Here is a 26,333-nt window from a genome sequence, read left to right as displayed (position 1 = left end):
AGTTGGTTCGGTTACACACTGCCAGCAAAGTAGTACCTCGGGGCGCGCAGCCTATGGTTGTGTAGTCTGCCAAATAGGTTTGGACGAGGTATTTATCACCAGCCGGAATTGTGAGCGTTCCGAATCCGGCTTGTGTTCAAAATTGTGGTGGTGATACAAATTGTCATTGGAAAACGTTATAAGAAATCATACGATTGGAAATATTTGTTTGCGAACAAGTGGTGATCGGTGTTGTGATTTATTTGTTTATTTATTTATTTATTTATTTATTTATTTTAGTGTTTGCGAAATTTAAGTGTTTTTCTTTTTTATAGATCTGTAAGATGTGTTTGACACGGTGCTTGATGAAACCTTATGAGGACATGACGTCCAAATCTGTGTTTTATTTTTAAAATGTGTAACGACGTTGACCCGTAAGTTATGCCTGGCTTGATGTATGCTTATGTAGACTTATAAGATGTGTTTGATTATGTGCTTAATGATTCACGAGGAAAGACCTATATAATTCCTTAATTGTCAAGGCTGGTTTGATTTGTACAGCAAGTAGCATGCACCATGAACGTCCATTGACGTTGTAGCTTTTTTTTTTGTACAATCGTGCTGTTACACGTCTGCATGATGTTTTTTCACAAAGGTTTAAATGTATAAACACAAATGCTTGTGCTCTTTCTCGGTGAATGAAGTGAAAACGTTAATTCAAGCACACACACACACACACACACACACACACACACACACACACACACACACACACACACACACACACACACACACACACACACACACACACACACACACACACACACACACACACACACACGCTGTAATGACCACTAGTGCAGTGGCTGTCGGGTCACTGTAGGCTACTGTACCTGTACAAGCTTGTTAGCTATGTCGCATATCCTTCCATTGAACATTTGAACAATGTTCCCGCAGATTTGGCTAAAGTTGCACATCAACATCTGTCCCTAAGTGTATGCGATTTAGCCAGTTTGTGGAGCTCTATATAGTCTACACTCGTTAGTGACAGGCAATTTCAATCAGGGGATGGAGGTAAAGCTATTATAAATAGTTCCCCCGAATTGACTGTCTATGTAATATGCAGTCAGTATATTAGGGGTAATAGTGATTGATTTTAACATGTACTCTCCCTTGTTGCTAGAACCTGATTCAGACTTCTTGACCACCTAACCTGACGTCTTCTCTTCGGTGCATTATTGTCCCCCCAAAGAGAGACATCGGGTTCTGATTCCATGAGCTCAGTGGTATGAGATGCATTTATTTATCTTATTTATTATTTATATTATAACTTTATTTATTTATTTGTCATTATCTTTTTTCGTATCCGACCTAGTTATGGACCAAAAGGTCCCCTGTCGGCATGATCCTCCTTTGTAATCCCTTGTAGTCGTTCCTGTGGCAATATCCAGCACTTCTATCCTTGGGACAGTGTCACGCTAAATGAATGAAGTCACGGGAAAGGTTTAAAGAAGGCAGCAGAAAGGGGGAATATTAGAAATTGAAAACAATGTGTTTTCGTTCTTTGACCAAAGATTAGTACTCCCCAAGGTTGAAAAAATGATGCGTGAATGTGGCCATAAAATCTGTAGAGATCGTGAGCCTTTTAAGAAGGGTAACTCAGTAATAAGACCGTACTTTTGCAGCCTTTCACTAACCCTGACTTTCCTCCAGTGACGTGTAGAGTTTTACCTGGTTTTCTAGTAAGTTTATGCGAGTCACGGGCTTGTAAATACAATCTACCGGTAGCTTTCGTAAGTGTAGCCAATGACGATGGAAATGTTCTACTTTGTAATGGTAGAAAGCGTTCGCCGGGACTGTCGAAATATATGGATTTTTTCATGGAAACTTTTTCGAAAGAGTTGATTGCATCAGACTGATTATCCATTCAATTCGGTGATATAACATTTGTAATATCTCGATCATGCCTGATGCCAGAAGTTCTTCAACTGTGGGAGCGAACTCGAGACTGGTGGGTCTCGATCGACTAGACCTTGTTTCGTCTGTGGCTCACCCAACTGAAGAAATAATCGTGGAAAAAGTCCCCGTATTGAAACTGTTAATGCCCCGAATCAAAAGTCTGTCACTGATCAGTAATGACAGATGCTGTGTCGCTAATATGTCGGACCCTTGATTGGATTTTGAAAGCGAGAGATTGTTTGGCAAACGTGCGCGCGATTGCGAATTGCCGAGGGACGTTTGCATGTTGTGTTTGGAGAATGGGAGAGTTAATTCTCTTTTGCCTTTTTTAATTGTTCGTATTTATTTTCCCTTCAACTTGGTCGGCATAAGTACTTCGTGTTCTTGTTCGTTCACGAAGGGTTGTTCCTGATCTTTCGATCAAAGTTCGAAAAACGTTTTTCTATCATGCTGTCACTCCTGATTTTCCGCAGTTGTTCTTTCGGCATGTTATTTAAATTCCCCCGTGGTCAACAGCGCCATTCGTGTTCTTAACCGATGAATGAGTTGAATTATTTCTGTGCTCGTGTGAAGATATTGCGCTATTTCTGTGCCTCATTGATTGGGCTGCGTTGCTTGTTCTCACTCGATCACGCTGCACTATCCTTGTTCTTGCATGATTTGTGGGGTTTACTCTCGCGTAGTTGCAAGACGCGATGTGTTGGGGCATAGATAGTGTCGTTTTGATTTAATACATATAGATTGGTGTGAATAATGACTACCGCTTGACCTAGCTATTTTAGAATATAAGGAAAAGGCTTGTTGAGTCACGAGTTTCTTTTTATTTATATATTATTGTTTTCCCTGAACTTAACTATTTTGTGGTGTTTGATGTGACTTTGTAAACGGGCACAGTAGCAGTGTATCATTATTTCTTTTATCGTTAAGGTAGGTTAAGAACTGATTCATTTTGGCGTTTTCACAAGCATTCTTTATACTTGTCATAGGGTACAGAAAAAATCTTAGGATTTGGAAGGAAATTCATAAAAAAGATTTACTTTTAATAGGCATTGATCACGTTCAATTTCATAACTGTAACGCTAATATTGCAGTGTGAACTATAGAAAATAGATCAATTGATAGGTTATCATATTGTATCTTTTTCAAGAGGTTCTGGGGAGCTAGGTGACTAGTTAGATATGGTGACGTCATGTCGCGTTACCTGTCTTGAGTTTCCTGATCAGATCAGGAAGAGAATGCAATATTCATGTTTGTTCATCTATGTGAATTTTTAGCTATTTCTAACGAGCATTTCATACCTAAAACTACCGCCTCGACTACTTTGTTTTCATGAGTGTTTGAATTCTGTAGCCGATCTAGAAATGTAGCTCTTCCTTGAATCTTTTAGATATCTTGCCTTGCCTCCTGGTGGTACAGGTAGACGACGTTATCTAAATCGTGCAATATTTCTGATATACGTTAATCATGTACTAACAGTGCATCCCTAATTGTGGGTGTGACACTGGATAATGCTTTGATTTATGCTTCATTATGCATGTAGGACCTTATTTGATGCCAGTATGGTGTCAGACATTATCAGATCGATTCCTGGTCAGGAAGATTTCTTGAGTAATTGAATTGTTATCTTCATCGATATAATCTTAATTCGGAGTGAAATTGAAGAGGACAGTTAGTGAAGCTGAGATTTAGGCTTATATTTGCCTCAATCGATACTGTACATAAACAGTTGTTACCAGTATTTAAACCAGTAAATCTCGTTTTAACCAGGCAACCTAGCATATTTTTGGTTAAACAGTGAATCAGTATACTGTTTATAACAGTCAATTAGTTAACTGTACGTTTCCATATATGTTTACACTTTATTTATTCTCTTATTTTCATTCAGCTTATTCTTCAATTATTTTACATCTGCCGTAATATCATATCATTCACTGTAACGAATATTTCGCTAAAGTGCTTGGACGCGAAAGTAAAATCTATTAAAAACTGAAAGTTGTATTATCACTCTTCTGCACTTCTGCTCCTGCGAGGTTTGGGGCTTCGTGAAAATGAATGAAATTGCTCGGTGACGGCAAAGAATAAAGGAAGAGTACTTACCGCTGTGGAAAGAAGTGTGCCAGGTTGAAATAAACGGTGTGTGTGCATTATATACACACACATATATTCAAGTATACACACACACACACACACACACACATACATATATATGTATATATATATATATATGCTGAGACATTCTGACAGGTTGACGTCCTTTGAAAAAGCATACCTGCGAAACTAGTCAGGAATAAACTCAAGACCAAGACTCCTGTGTTTCCTACTCCGCTTACGTCATATATATATATATATATATATATATATATGTGTGTGTGTGTGTGTGTGTGTGTGTGTGTGTGTGTGTGTGTGTGTTCTGTAAGTTGTTAAGCTAAAAGCGAGTAAGCAGCTTACTTCAGGAAATAATAAATATTTTCCGCATTTGAACTCGGGGTTGGCCGATATGCTCACTCCTGCAGCGCGGGATTTTTACTCTTTCGTTTTTTTCCGAGGCGCATGAAGAATTGTCACCCCAGAACGCCCACATGAACAATCGTCACCCCATGAGATCCCACCTGAAGAATTGTCACCCCGGTACGCCGAATATCAACAGTGGAATAGAGAATGGGTTAGGTTAGGTTGAATGAGGGTTATGCTTATTGTCATCAACTTACGCAACCGAAGAATCGTAAACCCAGGATGATGGCCCATATGAAGAATTGTCACCCTGTCGAAGTCTGAGGGTGATGATTCTTCATGTGATCTTTTTTTTTTTTTTTAAGAGAATTTAAATCTGCAGACTAGATTTAATAGGACCTTTATCAGTCAACACCTCGAGATATACATATGAATGTATATTTATATATATATATATATATATATATATATATATAATATATGCAGGCAATCACATCACCGTGATACGAAAATGCAAAATAACCACAGAAGAGAAACTTGTAGACAGTAATTTCGTATATTACATCTTACTGTGTACAAATTTCTCTTCTGTGGTTATTTTGCATATATACATATATATATATATATGTATATATATATATATATATATATATATATATATATATATATTGTTGAAGACGATATTGCAATGCTAATTTGCTTTGGTAAAACCTGATTACTAAATAAACTTAAATAACATTTTATTGAACTACTTTTGGAAGATTTGGTTAAAACCCATCGGGCCTTTTTTGCATCATCGCATAACTTTTGTCTCTGTAAATGCCCGGTTGATGGGAATGGGCTTCAAATGTCTTTGGACAGTACTCAAAATTATTTCGTGTGTGTGTGTGTGTGTGTGTGTGTGTGTGTGTGTGTGTGTGTGTGTGTGTGTGTGTGTGTGCGTGCGTGCGTGTTTGTGTGTGTGTGTGTGTGAAGTTTAGGTGACGCAGTTGACGATTTTATCATCTAACGAGCAATGTTATTTTTTTCAGCAAGTGAGGGTTATACCTGATATGATTTAAATAAGTTCTCTTTTGAGGTATTTGGTTCATTGACGTGGGGAAAGAGAAGTGACTCCACCGCAATTGAAGATGTCACCATAATAATGGTTACAATTTTTAATTTACAAGTCGTTACTAAGTTTCGTAACCTAAGTTTCGCAACTTAACAATCGTAACTTAGTGGTCGTAATTTACGGATCGTAATCGTAACTTACGGGTCGTAACTTACAGATCGTATCTGTCCCAACGTAAAATTTATTGGGCCATCTTAGTATGGTGCCACCAGGTGATTTCTTTCAGCTCAGCGAACCTCATTGTAGAGTAAGACTTAAGAAAACCCGAACGATGATTTACAAAAATACAGACACAGGTTGTATGGAATACTGGTGTAACTGAAGAAATATATAATGATGATAAAAAGCACACAGGGCCCCACTCGGTAAAGAGCAGGAAGAATATGAAATATATAATAATAGTTCTAGTAATAATGATAAGATAAAAAACGATATCATCGATATTTCATTGGCAGAGATTTGTGTTAGGGCATAAGCGACATAAGGAATAGCGTCAATAAGGGTCATAATTCAATGAAAAGACCAACGAAGGTGTCGAGCGAACAACGAGAAAAAAATGAACGATGAACAATCCTCTGTTAGATTCTGTAGTCGCGGCCAAGACCCAAAGCTGAATAAAACAGTTTAATCTTTGTCAGAAGAAGATGTATGCAAGATGGCCACGGCCACACAAAGAAACAACGTTTGTACTCCCGAGTCGTAATTTTTCCTCCATGTAATCCCGTCCCCCTTTTTTGTCATAACCGGAATTTAGGGTTTGTCAAATGATCGAATGAGTCGTTAAGCCTAACGCCACGTCGGCACCAGATGAATAACGAGAAGCGCGAGTGCGACACGGAAATGTCGATGGAATGGAAACCGTCAGTGAAATAAATGTCGACAAAATACGGGCGTCTATAAAACAATAAAAAAACGACTCCAAATAAAACTGAGATTTGAACAAAACAGAATTGTCTGCAGTGGAAGTCAACAAAACGTAAATGTTGATTTAACGAAAGATGTTAAAGCGAGTGGAGAAAAATATACTTTTATGTAAAGCAAAAGCCTTCCAAAAGCTTATGTCGATAAAATGGAAATTGCTGCAAGACAGAAATGTTGATATGAAAAAAGTAATATCGACAAAATCAAAACAGTCATGAAAAACAAATGTCACTAAAACATATATCGATAAAAATCGATAACACAGATATCTTGATATGACAAATCTTGATAAGACAAGTCTGGATAAAACGAAATATCGGTAAAACAGAACCTTCGATAAAAGACGTATCGACGAAACAAATCTTTCGATTAAACTGAACTCTCGACAAAAAAGAAAACAGTGTGATATTGTCGCTCTGACAAACGGCTGTTCCTTTTGCAGGTTCCAAGAACGTGAAAACGTTCTCGTTTGACTTGAACGCAACATACATCTGAGTTACATGATTGTATAGGTGTGTGTGTGTGTGTGTGTGTGTATTCACCTTGGTCCTTGGATCACGTGCTGGACTAGTGATCGACAGCTATTTCCCTGCCAGAAGGGAGCTCAGAGCTCGTATGACCCATCTATGGGTAATGCTGTGACCTTACACGCACACACATCCCCAACTCCCCGCCCACGAGAGTTGGAGTAACGACTTGAAGCGCAGCGATACTGAAATAATTTCAGTCCTGGCAAGGATTTGAACCCAGACCATCGTAGTGACAGTCGGGGACTCTACCAACTGCGTCACCGAGAGACTGAGTGAGAGAGAGAGAGAGAGAGAGTGTGTGTGTGTGTGTGTGTGTGTGTGTGTGTGTGTGTGTGTGTGTGTGTGTGTGTGTGTGTGTGTGTGTGTGTGTGTGTGTGTGTGTGTGTGTGTGTGTGTGTGTGTGTGCGTGCGCGCGTCCACTCGTGAGTTACCGGCGAGATCTGTTCTCATGATTTAGAGCCACTCCGGGGAGTTACGATTGCCTTCCGCTTACACGAGACTTACTGACGCCAGACTCTTACGAGTATTACCGCTGCGAACGTTGCTCGTGGGTCTCCGGCGCGAGTTGCTGTTACGAGAGTTGTAGGGAGTCTATTGGAGTTATTCGTGTGGCAGATCCCAGAGTGAGATGACGTGAGTTCCAAGTGCGGACCGCTCTCACGAGCCACACTCAAGGAAGTGACTGACACGAGCTCCCCTGCCCTTGAGAGTGACTTATGCAAGCCGTTCACGAGAGTGACTGGTGCAATCCACGGACGAAAGCTGGCTGGATATGGATGACGTGAAAGTCATCCTTAGCAAGTAATGTAACGCTGACCGCGTGCGTGTGTTGATTAAAGAACCCCACCAGCCCAGTGACACTCTTTACCTAATGTATTTTGGATGACGTCAAGCTATTTTATTTAGTTGGGGTCACACGAAGAATTGTCACCCCAGAACGGCCACATGAAGAATCGTCACCCCATGAGATCACACCTGAAGAATTGTCACCCCAGTACGCCGAATATCAACAGTGGAATAAAGATTAGGTTAAGTTAGGTTGAATGAGGGTTATGCTTATTGTCATCAACTTGTACAACCGAAGAATCGTAAACCCAAGATGGCCCATATGAAGAATTGTCACCCTAAAGCGGCCCATACACGATCAATTATATTGTGCAATTTCATTGTCAATACTCTGAATTGACAATTAAATTGACCGTGTATGGGCGATATATCAGAGTATTGACAATGAAATTGCGCAATATAATTGATCGTGTTTGGGCCGCTGAAGAGGATAGTCCGCATGAAGAATTGTCACTCTGTCGAAGTCTGGGGTGATGATTGTTCATGTGTTCCCCCGATTTCTTCAGAGTCTGTCTCCACAAATGAGTGAAATCGTCGGGGGGTGGGGGTGGGTGGGCAGACAGAGCAAAATGCGTCACGAATTTCAACGGGGCAAGGGGTTTGTGCCTTCAAGCATCGGTTTGGGGTACATGAGTGTGCGGGTACTCATACGGGCGTGCGCATGTGAATGCATGTTTATGTCTGAGAATGTGTGCGTGTTTGTGTGTGTATACGTGCATATGTGTACGTATGACTGTATGTGTGTGTGTGTGTGTGTGTGTGTGTGTGTGTGTGTATGTGTGTGTGTGTGTGTGTGTGTGTGTGTGTGTGTGTGTGCGTGTGTCAGCAACAACACTTGAATGGACCTATTTTTCTCCAAGCTGCCTGTTACGCCCGTTGGCGCCTACCAACAGCTGCCGAGACCACAATGCCCTCGTATCTTGGAAGGACCAAGTTAGTGCCCTCGGCTGCCAGCAACTTCAAACTTTATCTTGCTCAGTCTATCCGAAAGCGTGAAGATTCTCAGGGTTGGCTTGATGCTTTGACCTCGTTAAATGCGGATACGTAGGCTACGCTTTGTTTACATCTAACTGTTTACTATTTTGTTTCGTTTTTTTTTTTTTTTTTAACTTGTGTATTTCTTTTTTCGTTCTCGGCGGGTGTTGGGGTATTTTGATCAACTGAACAAGACTATGTGGTGCCAGTCGAGGGGAAATATCCGTAGATGGTGCCACCGTATTGATGCGGTTAGTGCCAGAACTACGTCGGTGTAAGAACCCAGGTGCCAGCTATATTGTCCAGTGCTCCCCCCCCTCCCCCGCCCCCTCCGATACCTTATCTCGAGTTTAACGTGTGTGTGTGTGAACGCACAATAAAAAGCAACCTCGCTATAATGGACAGAGACCCAGAAGTCTTGAACACTTTCCTTCCCTTTGGGCATGAAGCAACTCGAGAAATGGTATCTATATTAAAGTCAGTTTATAGTGCCGCCTGGAGCATGTCCTGTGTCGCCATGGCACGGTTGGCGTGCCATCTTGTACGTGGCACCCAGGACGTCCGGGATTCTGTGCAAGTCGCGATTCACAGCACTGAGGGAGTTGGGGAAGTGCGGTTCGTTAGATTGCAGGCTATGACGCTAACCTCCGCCAGCGCAATCCTCTCTCTTTCCGATTTTCTTCTCAGGGAGCTGTTGCGTGTTCCGACTTTGCAAGAATAATAATAAATGAATAAAATGAAATGTAAATAAATAGATATAAATAGACAATAATATAAAAATATTACAAAAAGTCTTGGGAGTGTAACTTGTCACGGTTGGTGTACATAATATGTCCATTTCCGGTTACCAATGAAATACTGCACCACTAAAAAATAAATAAATGATAATGATAATAAAAAATGTTCATAACTTTTTGAGCAAAGCTGCTAAATAAAACAGATAAAGAAACATGACCTTGTCGAAGACCTTCTTGTCCGTGGCGAGGCCGCAAACCGGAGACTGTACAATTGAATACAAAGGATTACAAAGGCGGAGCATGCCGACAGGAGACCTTTTGATCCATATCTAGGTCGGATGCAAAAAAAAAAAAAAAAAAAATGCTGTAACAATGAATGAATATTAAGTGAAAAATAAAAGTTGAAAAAGGTATACTTATTTGAAATGGATAGCATAAGACAACTAACGCCTATTACCAGTTAACATAAGGTTTCCCTAAATCCAGGAATCCACATATTTCTTTAAGTAGAATAGAATAATTTGATGTCAGATAAACTTAAACCATAAAGAGAATTAATGGTGTTCGAGGGCCATGGAACTTTGAAATATTAATATATTAAGTTTCGCTAGTACGGTGTATATCAATTTGAATTTTGCCGCTGTTTGGAAATCGTGGATTTTTTCCTTTTTCTGCACATTATCATCTTTATACTTTATTTTATTGGACCTCAGTGATACCCAACAGATCAGTCACTCGGTATTCTTTCATAATTGGAGACTAATCTTCGCTCAAGTAGGAATGGTGATCACTTTTATCATCAACCTTCCTTCTCTTCTGCTACCCTCCATGAATATTTCCTTTGCCACCTTTGTGACAACACTTCTTTTGTGCGACATTGTCCTCAATGGTAGAATCGCTGTATATTGTTGACAAAGCACAATGCAGTGTTCCTCCCCATCGACACCAGAGTTGGAGCTCACGTACACGGAGATATTGTATCTTCCACAGGAAATCCCACGAACGTGCAACACGCTTCAGTAAATCGGACTCTGACAGCCCTGATAAAAATAGAATTTACATCTAGAGGCGTTGAGCTGCTACTGAACCAGCCAGTTCCGGTCAGATTGCGTAAATGGATAGGTGCAAGTGACGGTCATTGGTAGATTTTGAGGGGGATCATATGGAGAATCGTCACCCCCAGACTTCGACAGGGTGACAATTCATCACGTGGGCAATCCTGGGGTGACAATTCTTAATGTGGACCATCTTGTGTTAACGATTCCTTGGTTGTATAAGTTGATGACAATAAGCATAACCCTCATTCAAGCTAACCTAACCTAATCTTTATTCCACTGTTGACATTCGGCGTACTGGGGGTGACAATTCTCCAGGTGGGGTCTCATGGGATGACGATTGTTCACGTGGACGTTCTGAGGTGACAATTCATCATGTGACCCAATTTCGCCACTTGAATCTGGGTCACGACTATGAACCAGGAAGGACCTAAAGGCTCGACGCATCATCACGTATATGACTGGATAGCTGGGGGTACGTGACAGTCACTGGTGGCGATTGGGGCTCGTTCCCGGACACTCCCAATCACGAGCCGGGAGTGGTGTTCTGTGTGTGGCGCGGTGTAAACATCATAATGTATATGGCTGAGTATCTGTCTCTCCACCAAGGGCAATATACATTTGTAATAGATTGTTGATACAGCGCTGTAGAACTGTATCAAGAGAGCTTTATCAAAACCAAACAGTTCCCAGCTGCGGCAACATCTTTGAAAAGATGGTCGTGACTGCCTGAGTGGTAACAATAACAATGACATGGCCTTACTGATGATAAAGATAAGTCTGGCGAGGCAAAAACAGTCGATAGACTATATATATATATATATGTATATATATATATATATATATATATATGTATATATAATATGTATATACATATATATATATGTATATGTATATGTATAATATGTATATCTATATATACATATATATATATGTATATGTATATGTATATATATATATACATATTGCAGTAATAAAGTAGTAGACAGGCTAGGAACATGGGAAGGACACACAAGATGCTTCATATATATATATACATGTATATATATATTTATATATATATATATATATATATATATATATATATATATATATATATATATATATTCTGTAACTGCGTATTCCTTGATAATTTATAATGTCTTAAATAGACGAAAACGTTCGGACTAAGCTTCTTATTTCCCAGTGATTTTATATATATATATATATATATATATATATATATATTTATATATTTATATATACATATACACATATATATGTGTGTGTGTGTGTGTGTGTGTATATATATATAAATATATATATATATATATATATATATATTTATATATATATATATATATATAAGAATTGCATATGCCATAGAGACCATCCCCGTGTTTAAGTAATAATAGTGATGGTGATGATAATGATAATTCTCGTAATAGTAATAATACTAATTATATGATAAATTAGGGGCATATGTGGCACAGACACGTCTAAGTCAGGCCAAGGACGAACCTCCGGCGGGCTCTCCATGTGGGCGCCAGGAACATCTTTCTCCTAAGACGACCGACTACCCTTTTTATCGGCGGAGCTCAAAGAGCTTAGATTGGATATAGGTGACTCAGAGGTGAGAAGCACAGGCAGTGGCTTGATCAGTGGTGAGGGTCATACTTACTTCTGGTCGAGCCAAACCGATTGGGCCCACCTCGTGGGAGAACATAAGAACATAAGAATGAAGGAGACTGCAAGAGACCAAAAGGTCTACACTAGGCAGCGCCGTATCCATTACCACCTGTCATCCCTATGTAGGTACACTTAACCGACTGCAGCACGCCGTTGTAAAAGATACTCATGTTGATGAACGTATAATGCTGGTGAGGTTGAAGCACATGTTGGACTTCATATCTCTTATTGTGACATATGCTCCCACTGAGGTATATAGCCTTAAAGAGATGTTCTATGCCAAGCTTTAATCTATGGTTGACCAGCGCCCACCACGAGACACACTTATTGTTTTGGGTGGCTTCAATGCGATTACTGGCACTGACAGCGCTGGCTGTAAAATATGTGTTGGCCCTTATGGTTCTAGAAGCAGGAACAGCAACATTTATCTCCTGAACTGGACAAATTTAGGTTTAAGAAGGAAATAGGCAAGAATTGGGTTACTGATAGGTTGGTCGATGAATGGAATAAACTTAGTAACCATGTAGTAAACGCTGAAACTATCAGTTGTTTTAAAAAAAGATTAGACAACTTTATGGATGAGGATGACAGGTGGTGATGGATACGGAGCTACCTAGTGTAGGCCTTATGGTCTCTTGCAGTCTCCTTTATTCTTATGTTCTTATGTTGTAACTCTGGAAAGTGTAGAAGGGTGAGGATTTGCGTTCTTGATTCCAGAGACGAGATCCGCACCGATGGACATGGCATAGTAATGCCGGAGGAGTGGCCAAGGAGATCGATCACATACTCGTTGGAAGATCCTACAGCACAGCAGGGTTTATCGAAGTGCTGGATTCTTTGGGACCGATCATAGACTTGTCGCAACACTGAGATTTCGCATCAAATCCAGGAGGATCCTGAGATGTAACCTACCTGGATTTCATCTGGAGGAACTCGGGGATGATGGGTGTGTCCAGGAGTATGCGGTAGCACTCTTAATCGGTTTGAAGCATTTGGTTCTCTCGAGGACCCTGAAGAACTGGCTTACCCTGGGACACAGAGTGGTGTGAAGTATGATCGAGGCGTGTCCAGCTTCTTTCCTGTTAATTCACGAATGAGGCAAAGGTGCACCCCGTCCCAACACTGCATGGACTGGTAATAGGACACAGTCATCGATCTATGTCGTTGTGGAACATCTATTGGCAACACCAAGGTCACTTACCTTGTTTTTGCTTATAATGCTCTCCTTTTTGTGGAATCGTTGGAGTCTTGGTTGTAGTCCTTGAGTCACTGGACAGGAGTGTGAGTCCATTTGGACTCGAAGTCCCCGGACCAAGACCAAGGCCCAGGAGTCTGGACGCTTCCATAAGAACATAAGAATGAAGGAGACTACAAGAGACCATAATGCCTGCACTAGGCAGCTCCGTATCCATCACCACCTGTCATACCTATCCATAAACTTGTCTAATCGTTTCTTAAAACAACTGATAGTTTCAGCGCTTACTACATGGTTACTAAGTTTATTCCATTCGTCAACCACCCTATTAGTAAACCAATTCTTGCCTATTTCCTTTTTAAATCAACCTGTCCACACATGTCCACACAGGTCTTGGAAGATTTCACATACATTGGTAGTGTAGTGCGTGGTAGGTTATGTCAAGAAATACTTCGAAGGATTAGCATTGCCCATGGCGTTATGGACTCTCTCAATCCAGAGTATATGACGTTGTCGTTATTTATGGATGAGGACTAAGATTCGAATCTTCAAGTCATTTGTACTCCCTGTCTTGCTGTACGACTGTGAGACATGGACACTGAATGCTGACCTGAAGTGGCGTCTCGATGTCTTTGTTACTAAAACATGATAATGATAGTAATTATATAATTCATACATACGACTTAGGGAGAAAATATACACCAGACGCTGGCTTCCTTTGCAGTAAAGACCCGATGGTGCCGTCTTAGTAGAGCTAAAAGTACAAAAGCAAACAGACATGTGGGGTGCCTCTCCAACTCTAGGTGTTAGGGAAGACTGTCGGGGCGTTGCTAAACACGGCGCAGACGAAATATTATATTGTGTGTGTGTGCGTGCGTGTGTGTGTGTGTGCGTGTGTGTGTGTGTGTGTGTGTGTGTATATGTGTGTGTGTGTGTGTGTGTGTGTGTGTGTGTGTGTATATGTGTGTGTGTGTGTGTGTGTGTGTGTGTGTGTGTGTTTTGAGGCCACAGCAAGTAGGGTGAGGCGAGACGGGAGGGGTAAGGAGGAGTTTGGATGGACTAACTGAAGGGGCTGTCCGTCTTGTTCATGGTAGGGTTGGGGGCTGGGGACGGAGGGAGGTTGGGGGAGGAAACTCGGGCCAGACCAAATATCACGAAAGAAGAAGACGGGTTGAATGAAAAGTAGAGGAGGGGGAGGGGAAGGGCAACGAGATGTGGGTGGGGGATGGAGGGACTGCCTGCAGACGTATAAACAAATGCTGGGTTGAATGAAAGGGCTTCTATGTATGCATTTGTGTAGACGCAGCGGAATGCGAGGATTTTTTGTCCCCTTAGATGTTGCGGCAACAGCGTCGTGTACGTTCTCGTGAAGAGTGCATTTCCCTCGTCTATATATATATTTTTGGTGATTTAATCTTAGTCTCGGGACGGGATCCTTCCTCTTAGCAGAATGAAACCCCTCAATATTAGCCAGAGCGAAATCTTTGAAGATCGTCAGTGTAACGAAGGGCTGAGTAGATCTTAGCCCTCATTATATGGGGCTTATGACCCGAAGAAAGCCCATATAGAACCCCATCATGGCAGAGAACTCAAAGATAACCACCAGGAACGTTAATCAATGATTTAAGAGAACTCGAAAAGCAAGGGACGGGAGACTCGAACTCGGGACTTTGATACACGAGGCAGGGCAACCCCCACGCGCCATCTGCACTTTACAGAATGGAATGCTTGGGCGCTCGGTACTCCAAACAGATGCCTCGCTGGTGCGGCACCCGAGCAGCGTGACTCAAAACATTGCAGAACAAGCTGAGAAGCTTCAGGATTGCTATAAGTGTCTGCACGAGTGCGTGCGTGCGTATGTTCGTGCGTAAGTGTAGGAAGGGGAGAGAGGGGGAGAGAGGACACCTACAGTATTTCTCTCTCTCCCTCTCACCCTCCTTCTCCCTCCCTCTTTTTCTCTCTCTCCCCCTCCCTGCCTCCCTCCCTCACTCCCTATCTCCCTCCCTATCTCTCTTCCCTTCTCCTCCTCCCTCCCTCCCTCTCTGTTTTTCCTTCTCCTCGTCCCTCCCTCCCTCTCCCCCTCCCTCCCTCCCTCCCTCTCTCCCTCTCCCTCCCTATCTCCCTCACTCCCTCCCTCTCTCCCTACCTCGCCTGCTTGTATATTCTGTGTCTACCGCGAGCACATATTTGATATACAGCCGGGTAGAAAAGATCGTTGATACTTCATATTGATATTGTCTGGAAAAGTAGAGTATTTTTCATCTGTCTGACATACTTTCTTCGTAGAGGTCGGCGATCGAATTGCCATCTACGAACTGGTAGGGAAAACACGACCTTGAAGAACTTTCTGAATATTCTTCAGCCAAGTCGTGTGAACGGGTGTCGATCACGAGTCCAACACGTGATCCAAGACCATGGTGAATCACACACACACACAGTACACACGCATATACACGTATACACATACACACACACGTACACACGTACATACACGTATACACACACAAGTACACACGCACATACACGTATACACACACAAGCACACACGCACATACACGTATACACACACGTGTATACATACACGTACACGTAAACACATATACAAACAAGCAAACAAACCTAGTCTGGGTTTCTGTAGTTGAAATGGAAATGTATTTTTTATTCCAGTTAAGCAAAATGTGCGCAATATAATTTGTATGGAAGCATTTGGTGATGTACAGCTCGTTGCTCTACTTGGCAATTAGCCTTCAATCTGGAATTGTAGTTCGGAGGTAATTGCTCGCAATTACCCCTGAACCACACTGGATTCCATGCAGCTCGTTTATACATCGGGTAATTTCTCCTCTGTGGAACATGGGGAACGACTTCTCTTGTATAACATGCGTAGAGGATAATTTCTCCACTGTCTACCCAAAACAGAGAATATATGCTTACCCAAGAGAAAATATTTTCTACAAAACGGAGAATATCTTATTTTATTTAAACAGCATTGAGATTAATTTCTCCTGTCTTCTTGAATAATTGTCTCTCTATCCAACACAGAGAATAATTTCTCCTGTTTGGTTAACATAGATCTCCCAAGTATACTCCACATCATGCAGTTTTTCCCCGTTCCCCTTTCCTTTCCCCTTTTCGTCCTCCCCTCCCTTCCCCTCTTTTCCTCTCCCCTCCTCTTCTGTCCTACACGTTTTGCCTTTCACACGGATGTCCAGGATACAGCAATTATTACCCCCATCACCCTTCCCCCCCCTTCTCCTCCCCTCTGCCCCCGCATCTGCTTCCCATTCTCTGCTGTCTATCTTCCACCCAAAACACATTCTCTCCTCCACTCCCCTCTCCTCTCCTCCCCCTCCCCTCTCCTCCCCTCCCGTCCTCTCCTCCCCTCCCGTCCTCTCCTCCCCTCCCGTCCTCTCCTCCCCTGCCGTCCTCTCCTCTCCTATCCCCTCTCCTCCCTTCCCCTCCCCTCCCCTCCCTCCCCCTCCCCTCTCCTCCCTTCCCCTCTCCTCACCTTACCTCCCCTCCCCTCTCCTCCCCTCTCCTCCCCTCCCCTTCCCTCCCCTTCCCTCTCCTTCCCTCTCCTTCCCTCTCCTTCCCTCTCCTTCCCTCTCCTCCCCTCCCCACTCCTCTCCTACCCTCCCCTTCCCTTCTCCTCCCCTCCCTTCCTTTCCTCTTACCTCCCCTCCATCCTATCTCCTTTCCTCTCTTCTCCCCTCCCCTCCTCTCGTACACTCCTCTCTCATCCCCTCTCCTCCCCCTTCCACCTCCCCTCTCTCCCCGTCTCCTCTTGTCATCTCTCCTATCCTTATCTCCTCCCCTCCATTCTCTCCCCTTCTCCCTCCACTCTCCCCCTTCCCCCTTCCACTCTCCCCTATCTGTTTCAAGCAGCCGATATTTTAGAATTTTTAGAGACATCCCTTTGGATTAATTCGTTCAATTTTGGTTTATGATTGGAGACAAATCTCTACTCAAAACAGAATTGCTGACCACTTTTACAGCTACAACCTAACCTAACCTAACCTAGCCTAACTTAACCTAACCTAACCTAACCTAACCTAACCTAACCTAACCTCCTTCCAGTTTACCCCCATTAAGTAATTTCATTGCCATTTCTAAAAAAAAAAAAAAAAAAAAAAAAAAAAAAAAATTGGGGTAGTAGGGCCGAGGATAGAAACGCTGGTTAATGCTGGCGAAAAACAAGTGCCCCCCTGCTGTCCAGTTCTCACGGTTTCTCACGACGCGACCCTCCTTTCTCCCCCCCCGCCTCCCACCCTCTCCCCCTTCCCTTTCCCCCTAATTCTCTCCCCCCCCCACCGTCCACATACGATCTCCCCCACTCCATCTCTCGTCTCTTTCTCTCTTTTATTTATTTTCTCGTCATTTGCTGTGGATGTGCTGCTGTGTCTTGCGACACTGCCTCTGACCGAGGGCAGTGGACAAGGTGCAAGGGTGACCCGTCATCCAGGAGGTGCTAAGATAAGAGGGAGGGTGGAGGGGTGTGGAGTGTATTCAGGGATGGAATGGGTGGGAATGATTTTATGCCTTTTCCTTTTTGGCTACCTCCCTTGTAAGTGGGAAAAAGCCTTGGTATATGTATGTATGTATGTATGTATGTATGTATGTATGTATGTATGTATGTATGCATGTATGTATGTATGTATGCATGTATGTAACTTCCTCTTCCTTTTCCTCTCCCCATCCCACGCCCTCTCATCTCTTCCGCTTCTTTCCCCCCCTTTCCCGTCTTTGCCTTCGCTTCTATTCCACGCCTCTTCCCCTTTTCCCTTTCCTCTTACCCTTCTCTTCGTTTCCCATCCCTTTTCTGTTCTCATCAGTTGTTTACCCTTTCCTTCCTTCCCCTTCCCTTCCTCTTTCCTTCCCTTCCCTTCCCTTCCCTTCCTCTCCCTTATCTTTCTTCCCCTCTTTACCCCTCCCCTCGCTTCCCCTCTCATCCTTCCCCCTCTCTTCCCTTCCCCTCTCTTCCCTTTCCCTCTCTTCCCTTCCCCTCTCTTCCCTTCCCTTCCCCTCTCTTCCCTTCCCTTCCCCTCTCTTCCATTTCCCTCTCTTCCATTCCCTTCCCTTCCCTTCCCCTCGCCTCCCTTTTCCTCTCCTGCCTTTGCTTTTCTTTCCTCTCATTTTCTGTGCGCTTACTACACCCTATCAATCCTTTAGTCTTGACCGTCATTTCCTCAATCTCTCTCACTTTTTCTCTCTCCTAATTTCCCTCCTCTTCATTTCCCTTCTCCCTCTCGCCCGTCCTTCCATCACCCTCCTCTGCCTTCTATATCCTCTTCCCCTCCTCCTCCTCCTCCTCCCCCTCCTCCTCTTCTTTCTCTTCCTCCTTCTCCTCTTTTTCTTCCCCGCAAAAAAGAGAAAATGTCGTAGTTCAGGTCAGATTGGGTTGGTGCCGGTGTGTGTGTGCGTGGGTGGGGGGGGACTTGATGTGACGTAATTTGAGGGGGAGAACGAAATTGATGGGGGAAGGTGTGGCCAACACAGTGTGTATATATAATATATATATATATATATATATATATATATATATATAATTTTTTTTTTTTTTTTTTTTTTTTTTTTTTTTTTGTCACCCTGAGCGTCGTGCCTGCAGATAGCTTTTATCCGATGTAGTCTCCCCTTAACACAAGATTATCATAATATTTTAAATTTTATATACATATTTTTTCATTGCAACATTAATCTTTTTCTTGTTAAAAAAGTGTATCAATATTTACAACAACCGATTGACAACCAGCCATTACCTTACAAATCACAGCCAACAGGGTGGAAGCAATTATCAAAAGATTCAAGAACAAATCCCTCGGGGCGAGCAAAATCAGTGAAATAATAAAAATATTGATAATAATAATGATGATGATGATGATGATGATGATGATGATATGATGATGATATGATGATGATGATGATGAACTTCCCAACATCATCCAAAAAATGCCACAGTTACCCTGATTGCAGAACCGGGGGAAAGCACCAAACAGGATGGAATACTTCAGACCGATCTAGATATTCGAAGCACCTGCAAAGGAACAGAAAAAAGTAATCAACATAAGGATGAGGAGGCATCTCAAAGAGGAGAAGCTACATAAACCCAGGCAATATGGATTCAGACGACTCCGTGGAACAACCACCAGCATTACAAGAACGTATGATCAGATAGCAAACGTAATGTTAGCACGAGTTCAGTGTACATTAGTGCTTTGTGACGTAGCAAAGCGTTCGTCATTGTGTGACATGATGGACTGAATCTCAAGATAATCCAAATACAGCTTCCAGAAGAACTAACGAGACACCTTTAGGGGGTCCTAATAGTGTGCATAGCGAGAATAAGGTTAAAAGACCACAAAAGCTATCTGTTCTCCCTCAAGAGTGGTGTACCTCAAGGGTAGTATCTTTCAGTGTACAGAACAGATATTCCCCTTCCCACGGCAAACAGAAACTACATAATATATGCGGATGACATAACACAAATGTCCATGAAAATGCATTAAAAAGATGGCGAAGCAAGCAGAATGGATCACGGAGTTTGAAAAGCAATGGAAAATAGAAACAAATTCATATTCGAGGTGATTCCCATTGCAAAGTTTACCGCGACACCAATAACAGTAGGAGGTGAGACTGTCGAATACACCAAAGGTGGCAAACTACTTGGACTAAAGTAACCCAGCGGGGCATACTGACCCAAGTCAGTGACAGACTAAAATGTACAAAAACCACCGCGACAAAGCTAAGGAGATTTAGATTAATGTCAGAGAAAGTTAATGTACGCCCATACAAAGCCTGTTGAGACCAGTAATAGAAACCCATACGTCCCTTTCAACGCTGTCGAAAAACCAACTACAGAAACTACAGAGCTTTCAAAACAAGTTCCTCAGGTTTGCAGTGGTCAAACCACACCGTTTCGCGAAACAATCGAAGAAGTCCACAAAAGAACCAACACACAACCTCTCAACATCAGACTCCACCGAACGGCGAATCACAAATTACTTGAAGACCCCACTACCCCAGAGCGTCTGAAAGGAAACGAACAATAAGAAAGAGCACAGCCCCATGCTTGGTGGCCAAAGAGTCTACCAAGAGCCCAGACACTATCACCACGACCAGTATACATTGCTTCAGACCAAGTAAACTACAATGGAACTAAATGAGAAAAGAAGAAAAGGGAAATAGGCTAGCTAGCCTAGCTACTCTTACTGAATAACACAAGGGATGTCGTCCTCCTTAATTACACACTGTCCTTCCTTTCCAAATTTAAACACGACCATCAGCCTGTGGAACTCTCTCTAAAGTACTTAACTCTTTGCTTAAAAAGAAAAAAAAAACGAAATGGGTGGAAGCCCTCTTATAAAAAGAATCTAAATAACAGGTGTTCTCTCCTGTTTTACCCTCCAAGATTTTCTCTCCACTAAACTTCCTTTTACATTAAACTTAAAGAAAAAATAGATAAGAAATAGAAAGAGATCAGTCATGGAATTGACTTTAAATTTCCTAGCTATTCTTTTAAGGAATACTACCAGCCAGCCGTCTGCACTGAACACGAAGTGTTTACACCAAATGTGCTCTAGGGACTCATACCGCGGGGAAACTTCCATTCCCAAAACTTCCTCTACTTCATTATCTACATCTCCTTCCCACCCTCTTCCCTTTCACTCGTTCCAAACTTGCAACATGTTAGCTTACTTCCCAACACAACACAAATAACAAAGAGAAAGTGGGAGTAAGGAAAGAGAAGTTAGAAGCGCAAAGAAGAGAGAGGAGGAAGGGAAGGTGAACCGGGAGGGTAATTAGGAGTGATAAATGGAAGGAATTTATGTTAGAAAATTGGGGAGAGGCTAAATAAGCCGAGGAAGGAAAGGAAGACATTAGGAGAGAAGGGAGAAAGGAAGGAGGAAGATTTGCGTAAAAGAGGGGAAGATAGGATGGAAAATATAGAACGAAGTGAAGCATTTGGAATAAGGAAACATGGAAAGAGGGAAGGGAGGAAAGAAAGGCATTAGGAAAGGAGGGAGAAAGGAAGGAGGGAGTTTTGCGTAAGAGAGAGGAGGGTAGGATGGAAAATATAGAACGAAGTGAAACATTGGTGGGGGAAAGTAAGAAGGGAAAGAGGGTGGGAGGGAGGTGGGATGGAAGGGTGTTTGTGATAATTTGGTGGTGTTTATGTACGGTGGTGTCAGGTTTATGAAGTCTCGGCTGCTACTTAATGTTGTGTTGGTGGTGTTTACTACTCTCGAGTATTTGTGTGTTTGGTATTCCCCCAGGGTGAGGGACGCCTTGGGGACTCGGGGTCACTCGGGGATCTCCTTCCCTGGGGGAAGCCAGTCGAACCTCCCCCCCACCTCCTCCCCCTCCTCTCCTCCACCACCATATCGTTTCCTCCACCACCGCTTCTATCCTTGGGGACAATATCAACCAGAAGAGATGGAATCACAGAGGTGGTCAATGAGACAGTGGAAAGGAGGGATATATGTACATATATATATATATATATATATATATATATATATATATATATATATATATATATATATATATATATATATATATTAAAAAGGCGGAACATGCCGACAGGAGATCTTTTGGTCCGTAAGTTGGTCGGATGCGAAAAAAGAAATTATAATGATAAATAAATAAAATAAAAAATATAATAATATAAATAATGGTAAATAAAATAAATGCATATGTATAGTTAAGTAATAAAGAAACAGGTAGATAGTAAATAATAATAAATTGACATATAACTAATGATAAATGAGAATCAAGCAAATAAACAAACAGACAAATAACAATAAAACAAATAAATATATATATATTTTAATGCTATATGATCTGGTCCGTAGGGGGTGTCAAAATAGTCTATAAAATACCAAGTAGCTATCTCCTTCAATTATTTATTAAATTAATGTATACACATTAGCCAGAATGTTCTGGAGAGGGGTGGCAGGGCACACGAGTGGCCTTATCTTGTATAGTGATTTGACTGCACAAGTTGAATGCAGTTATTATTTTCGGTCCTCCAACGAAACCCCAGTGGAACAGTCACGCAGCGTAATTCTGTTAATCGATGGACAGAATACCCTTCTGCCACCCAGAAGAAATGTTTAGATAGGTGATAGCAAATTTATTGAAGTGCTGCAACCGTTATTATTATTATCATTTGTAGTAGTAGTTGACCCGTCATCTAGGAGGTGCTAAGATGGGAGCGAGGGTGGAGGGGTGTGGAGTGTTTACAGGGAAGGAAAGGCTGGGAATGATTTTATGCCTTTTCAATTTAGGCTACCTCCCTAGTAAGGGGGAAAAAGCCTTGGTATATGTATGTATGTAGTAGTAGTAGTACTAGTAGTAGTAGTAGTAGTAGTAGTAGTAGTAGTAATAGTTATGTATAGTTACTCAGACTGATACATAATATTTTTGAGAGGAGCAGGAGGGCAAGACTTGTGACCTTTAGAGGAGTGGTGGTGACGGATGTAATGATCCACATTTAATCACGTAAACATATCCATATTTTGTCTTCCACAATATAAGTATATATATATATATATATATATATATATATATATATATATATATATATATATATATATATATATATATATATATATATATATAAGGGATTTCTCCCCGTTTTCTCCTTTTCTGCATGAGGGGACGGAGAGGGGTCGCCGAATTTAGGAAGCGGCCTTGCTGTGGATGTGCTATGTCTTACGACACTGCCTCTGACCCAGGGCAGTGGACAGGATGCAGGGATGATCCGTCATCCAGGAGGTGCCAAGAAAAGAGGGAGGGAGGAGGGTGGAGGGGAGTGGGATATGTAGGGAATGGAATGGGTGTGAGTGGATTCTATGCCGTTTTCTTTTTTGGCTACCCCCCCCCCCGTGTAAGGGGGAAAAAGCCTTTGGTATATGTATATATATATATATATATATATATATATATACATATATATATATAATTATATATATATATATATATACCGTGTGTGTGTGTACTAGTATATTCTTGAATTGCTATAAAGTGAATACACTCGCTGTGCACCATGAGCTTGCAGGAAGCAAGTTGGCCCCTGTTTTGAATAAGACCACCAATAAACTCGCAGGGGGTGTCAACAAAGCCGTCTTTAGCAGTCGACTAAGAGAGGTGGGGCAACCTTGACACTAGCTAAGTGCTTAATATATTGCCCAACGCCTTCAGTGACCCAGAAGCAATTTTGTGTACATATTTTTCGTGTATGCTTGTGTGTGTGCGCGTGCAAATGAGTGCTCGGATTTTATGGTCAATATTAGTGGAAGAGAGAGGGTAAATAACTTTGTTGTGTGACAGGTTCATTGGCTCCTTCCGATCTCAGTCCTCTTCTTCGCTTACTCTACACTGGACACAGTGAGAGACAGCTTTCGTGTATGTGATGTCTAGGTTGGAAGAGTTGATATGGAACGGTGGAGGAGAGGAGAGGAGAGGAGAGGAGGAGACCTGAGGGAGTGAGTCAGGAAGAGGAAGGAAGGGAGGGAGGGAGAAAGGGGACTGAACGCTGGCTGTCCATGCAGGCGAGGAGGATCGATCCGGAGTTTTATTTTACGTAGACAATTCCAGACACTCAACTATCTTTATCAATTCACATTTTTCCATCGTAATGATGTCCGTTACTTCCTTTTGTGCATTTATACTAACATTCTATTGATTTAATTACTAATAATCAAAGTTTTGTATAGTATCCAGTATTTAATTTGTCACAAGTAAATCTAATCACAGTGGTCTGTTTTACGTAGGCTAGCCTAGGTATTCTGTATTTCGTTGTGTATTACAATCGAAGAGTTTCATGTTGTTCTTCGACCTAGATACCTATCGATTTTGATTCATGAAATGTGATACCTTTAGCATGGCTCATGCAGTTCAACTAGTGTAGCTTTTATTGTATTTGCAGTAAGTGCAGGCATCCAGTAGTTTAGGTTTCCTAGAAAACGTGTGTGTGTGTGTGTGTGTGTGTGTGTGTGTGTGTGTGTGTGTGTGTGTGTGTGTGTGTGTGTGTGTGTGTGTGTGTGTGTGTGTGTGTGTGTGTGTTTTACCTAGTTGTATTATACGGGAAGGGGAGCTATGCTTGTGGTGACCCGTCTTTTTATCTGGCAACATCTAGTTTGTTCTTAAATGCTTGCATGGTGTTTGCACACACTATTGTACGTGTGTGTGTGTGTGTGTGTGTGTGTGTGTGTGTGTATGTGTGTGTGTAAGTGTGTTTACCTTTGTACAATTTACAAGATAAGGATTATGCTCATAGGTTCTCGTCTCTGCCTACTCATTGGTTAAATATAGCCTCAAATTGTCCCACATTATATGACTGTATTATTCCCTCATGCTAAACCTTTACATGAATTAATTCACTACGAAACAAAATATATTTCTAATATGAAATTCAAACATCTATTCTTTCTCATCCCCTTGTCCACAGTGTGTGTGCGCGCGCGCACGTGCGTGTATTCGTGCGTTCGTGCGTGCATGCACACGTCATGTGGAGGAAAATGTTGGTCACGTGACGTGACGCAATGCAGGTGCGACTTATGGCGCCACATCCCCTGGCGTCACGCGAAGGAGTGTGCGTGTATGTGTGTGTGTGTGTGTGAAGGGGGGGGGAGCGGTTAGGGTCACGCGGCTTCAGTCGACGGGTCCGGAATTCGCCGTGTCATCCGACACAGTCCGAACGACTACACGTGCATGCCTCCACGTGTGCCATCTGGCACGGTCGTGTGCCATCTGGCACGGTCGTGTACCGTCACTCTGCGTGCCACACTCTTTTATTCAGTTGACGAGTGTCTTGTCCGCCCCGACTCACTTGCCCTTGGCTGTCTGGGGGAGGGAGAGGAGGGAAGTCCTTACCTCACCTGAATAAAATCGCCTGACGGCAGTCAAAAGGAATGGCATCAACGTCACAGCCAGAATGAAAGAGGAAATTTGTTTCAAGAACGAGATTAAAGTGATGAGTGAAAAATTAATTTAGGGAACTTCACGGAGGGAGACTTGCACTGTAAGCAAGTGGAGTGGAAGGGAAGGAGACGCTTTGGATGGTCCCTTGGGGGCTCCTCGCGTGGACAATGTTCATGGGAACTAGTCCTTTGATAAGTGAAGGCTCTACCCACCCACACACTCACAGACGAATGAAATCGCCTGGTATTCGCCAGAATAAAACTCCTAAGTGCAACAGGACCCCTGAACGTGTTAACAATTTTTTGTAAAGTTAATCGGCGGAGCAGGGCGTGCCGTCGCGCGGGGTGGGGTGGGGTGGGGGGTGTTAAGGCACGGAGGGTGATAGTGATAATTGTAATCATGATATAGTGATAGGTAAAGAGGATAACGGTGGTAGGCAAGTGGCCTGTGTGTTGGTGATAGTCAGTAGGAAATGGGAGTTGCTGGGTGTCGCGTCGAGTGTAAATGATAATGGGCTCCTTTAATGACAACCTGTGGGGGTGAAGTTGTTGGAGGTGGTGGACGTGGAACCGCTGAAGGTGTTGTTGGAGTCCATGGGGGAGAAAGAGGATGTTGGAGAAAGTGTTTGGGGTGTTAGAAATTATGTTGACGAAGAAGGAGAAGATGATGATGGTGCTATTGGTGAAATTGTGGATGTTATCTTTTGTCTGTCTGATTTTCATTTATTATTAGTTATATGTCGATTTATTATTATTTACTATTTACCTGTTTGTTTATTATCTAACTATACCTATGCATTTATTTATGTATTTTATTTGTTATTTACATTATTATAGTTTTTATTTATTATTTTATTATTAATATGATTTTTTTTCGCATCCGACCTAGATATGGATCAAAAGGTCTCCTGTCGGTATGCTCCGCCTTTGTAATCCTTTGAGGCAATGGACATATGGTGGTGGTGGTAGTGGGGAAGGTGAC

General features: G+C 42.2%; 1 protein-coding gene across 2 annotated transcripts in view; it reads left to right on the top strand.

Annotated features, from left to right (window-relative positions):
* The window catches only part of LOC143027192 (repulsive guidance molecule A-like), a 466,556-nt gene that overhangs the window by 245 nt on the left and 439,978 nt on the right, over nucleotides 1–26,333 (top strand). The window contains exon 2 of one of the 2 annotated variants that reach the window (XM_076188358.1): nucleotides 315–413. The exons of the other annotated variant lie outside the window; for it this stretch is intronic. Within the exon in view, the coding sequence (XP_076044473.1) occupies nucleotides 394–413 (20 nt within the window). The 5' untranslated portion in view covers nucleotides 315–393. The remainder of the gene's footprint in view (nucleotides 1–314; nucleotides 414–26,333) is intronic. 2 annotated transcript variants of the gene reach the window in all.

The sequence above is a fragment of the Oratosquilla oratoria genome, chromosome 7 (assembly GCF_046742065.1).
Source record: "Oratosquilla oratoria isolate Oo_2021 chromosome 7, ASM4674206v1, whole genome shotgun sequence".
Lineage (NCBI taxonomy): Eukaryota > Metazoa > Arthropoda > Malacostraca > Stomatopoda > Squillidae > Oratosquilla > Oratosquilla oratoria.
The sequence above is the reverse complement of the archived record's forward strand: the minus strand, read 5'-3'. Positions and strand labels throughout refer to the sequence as shown.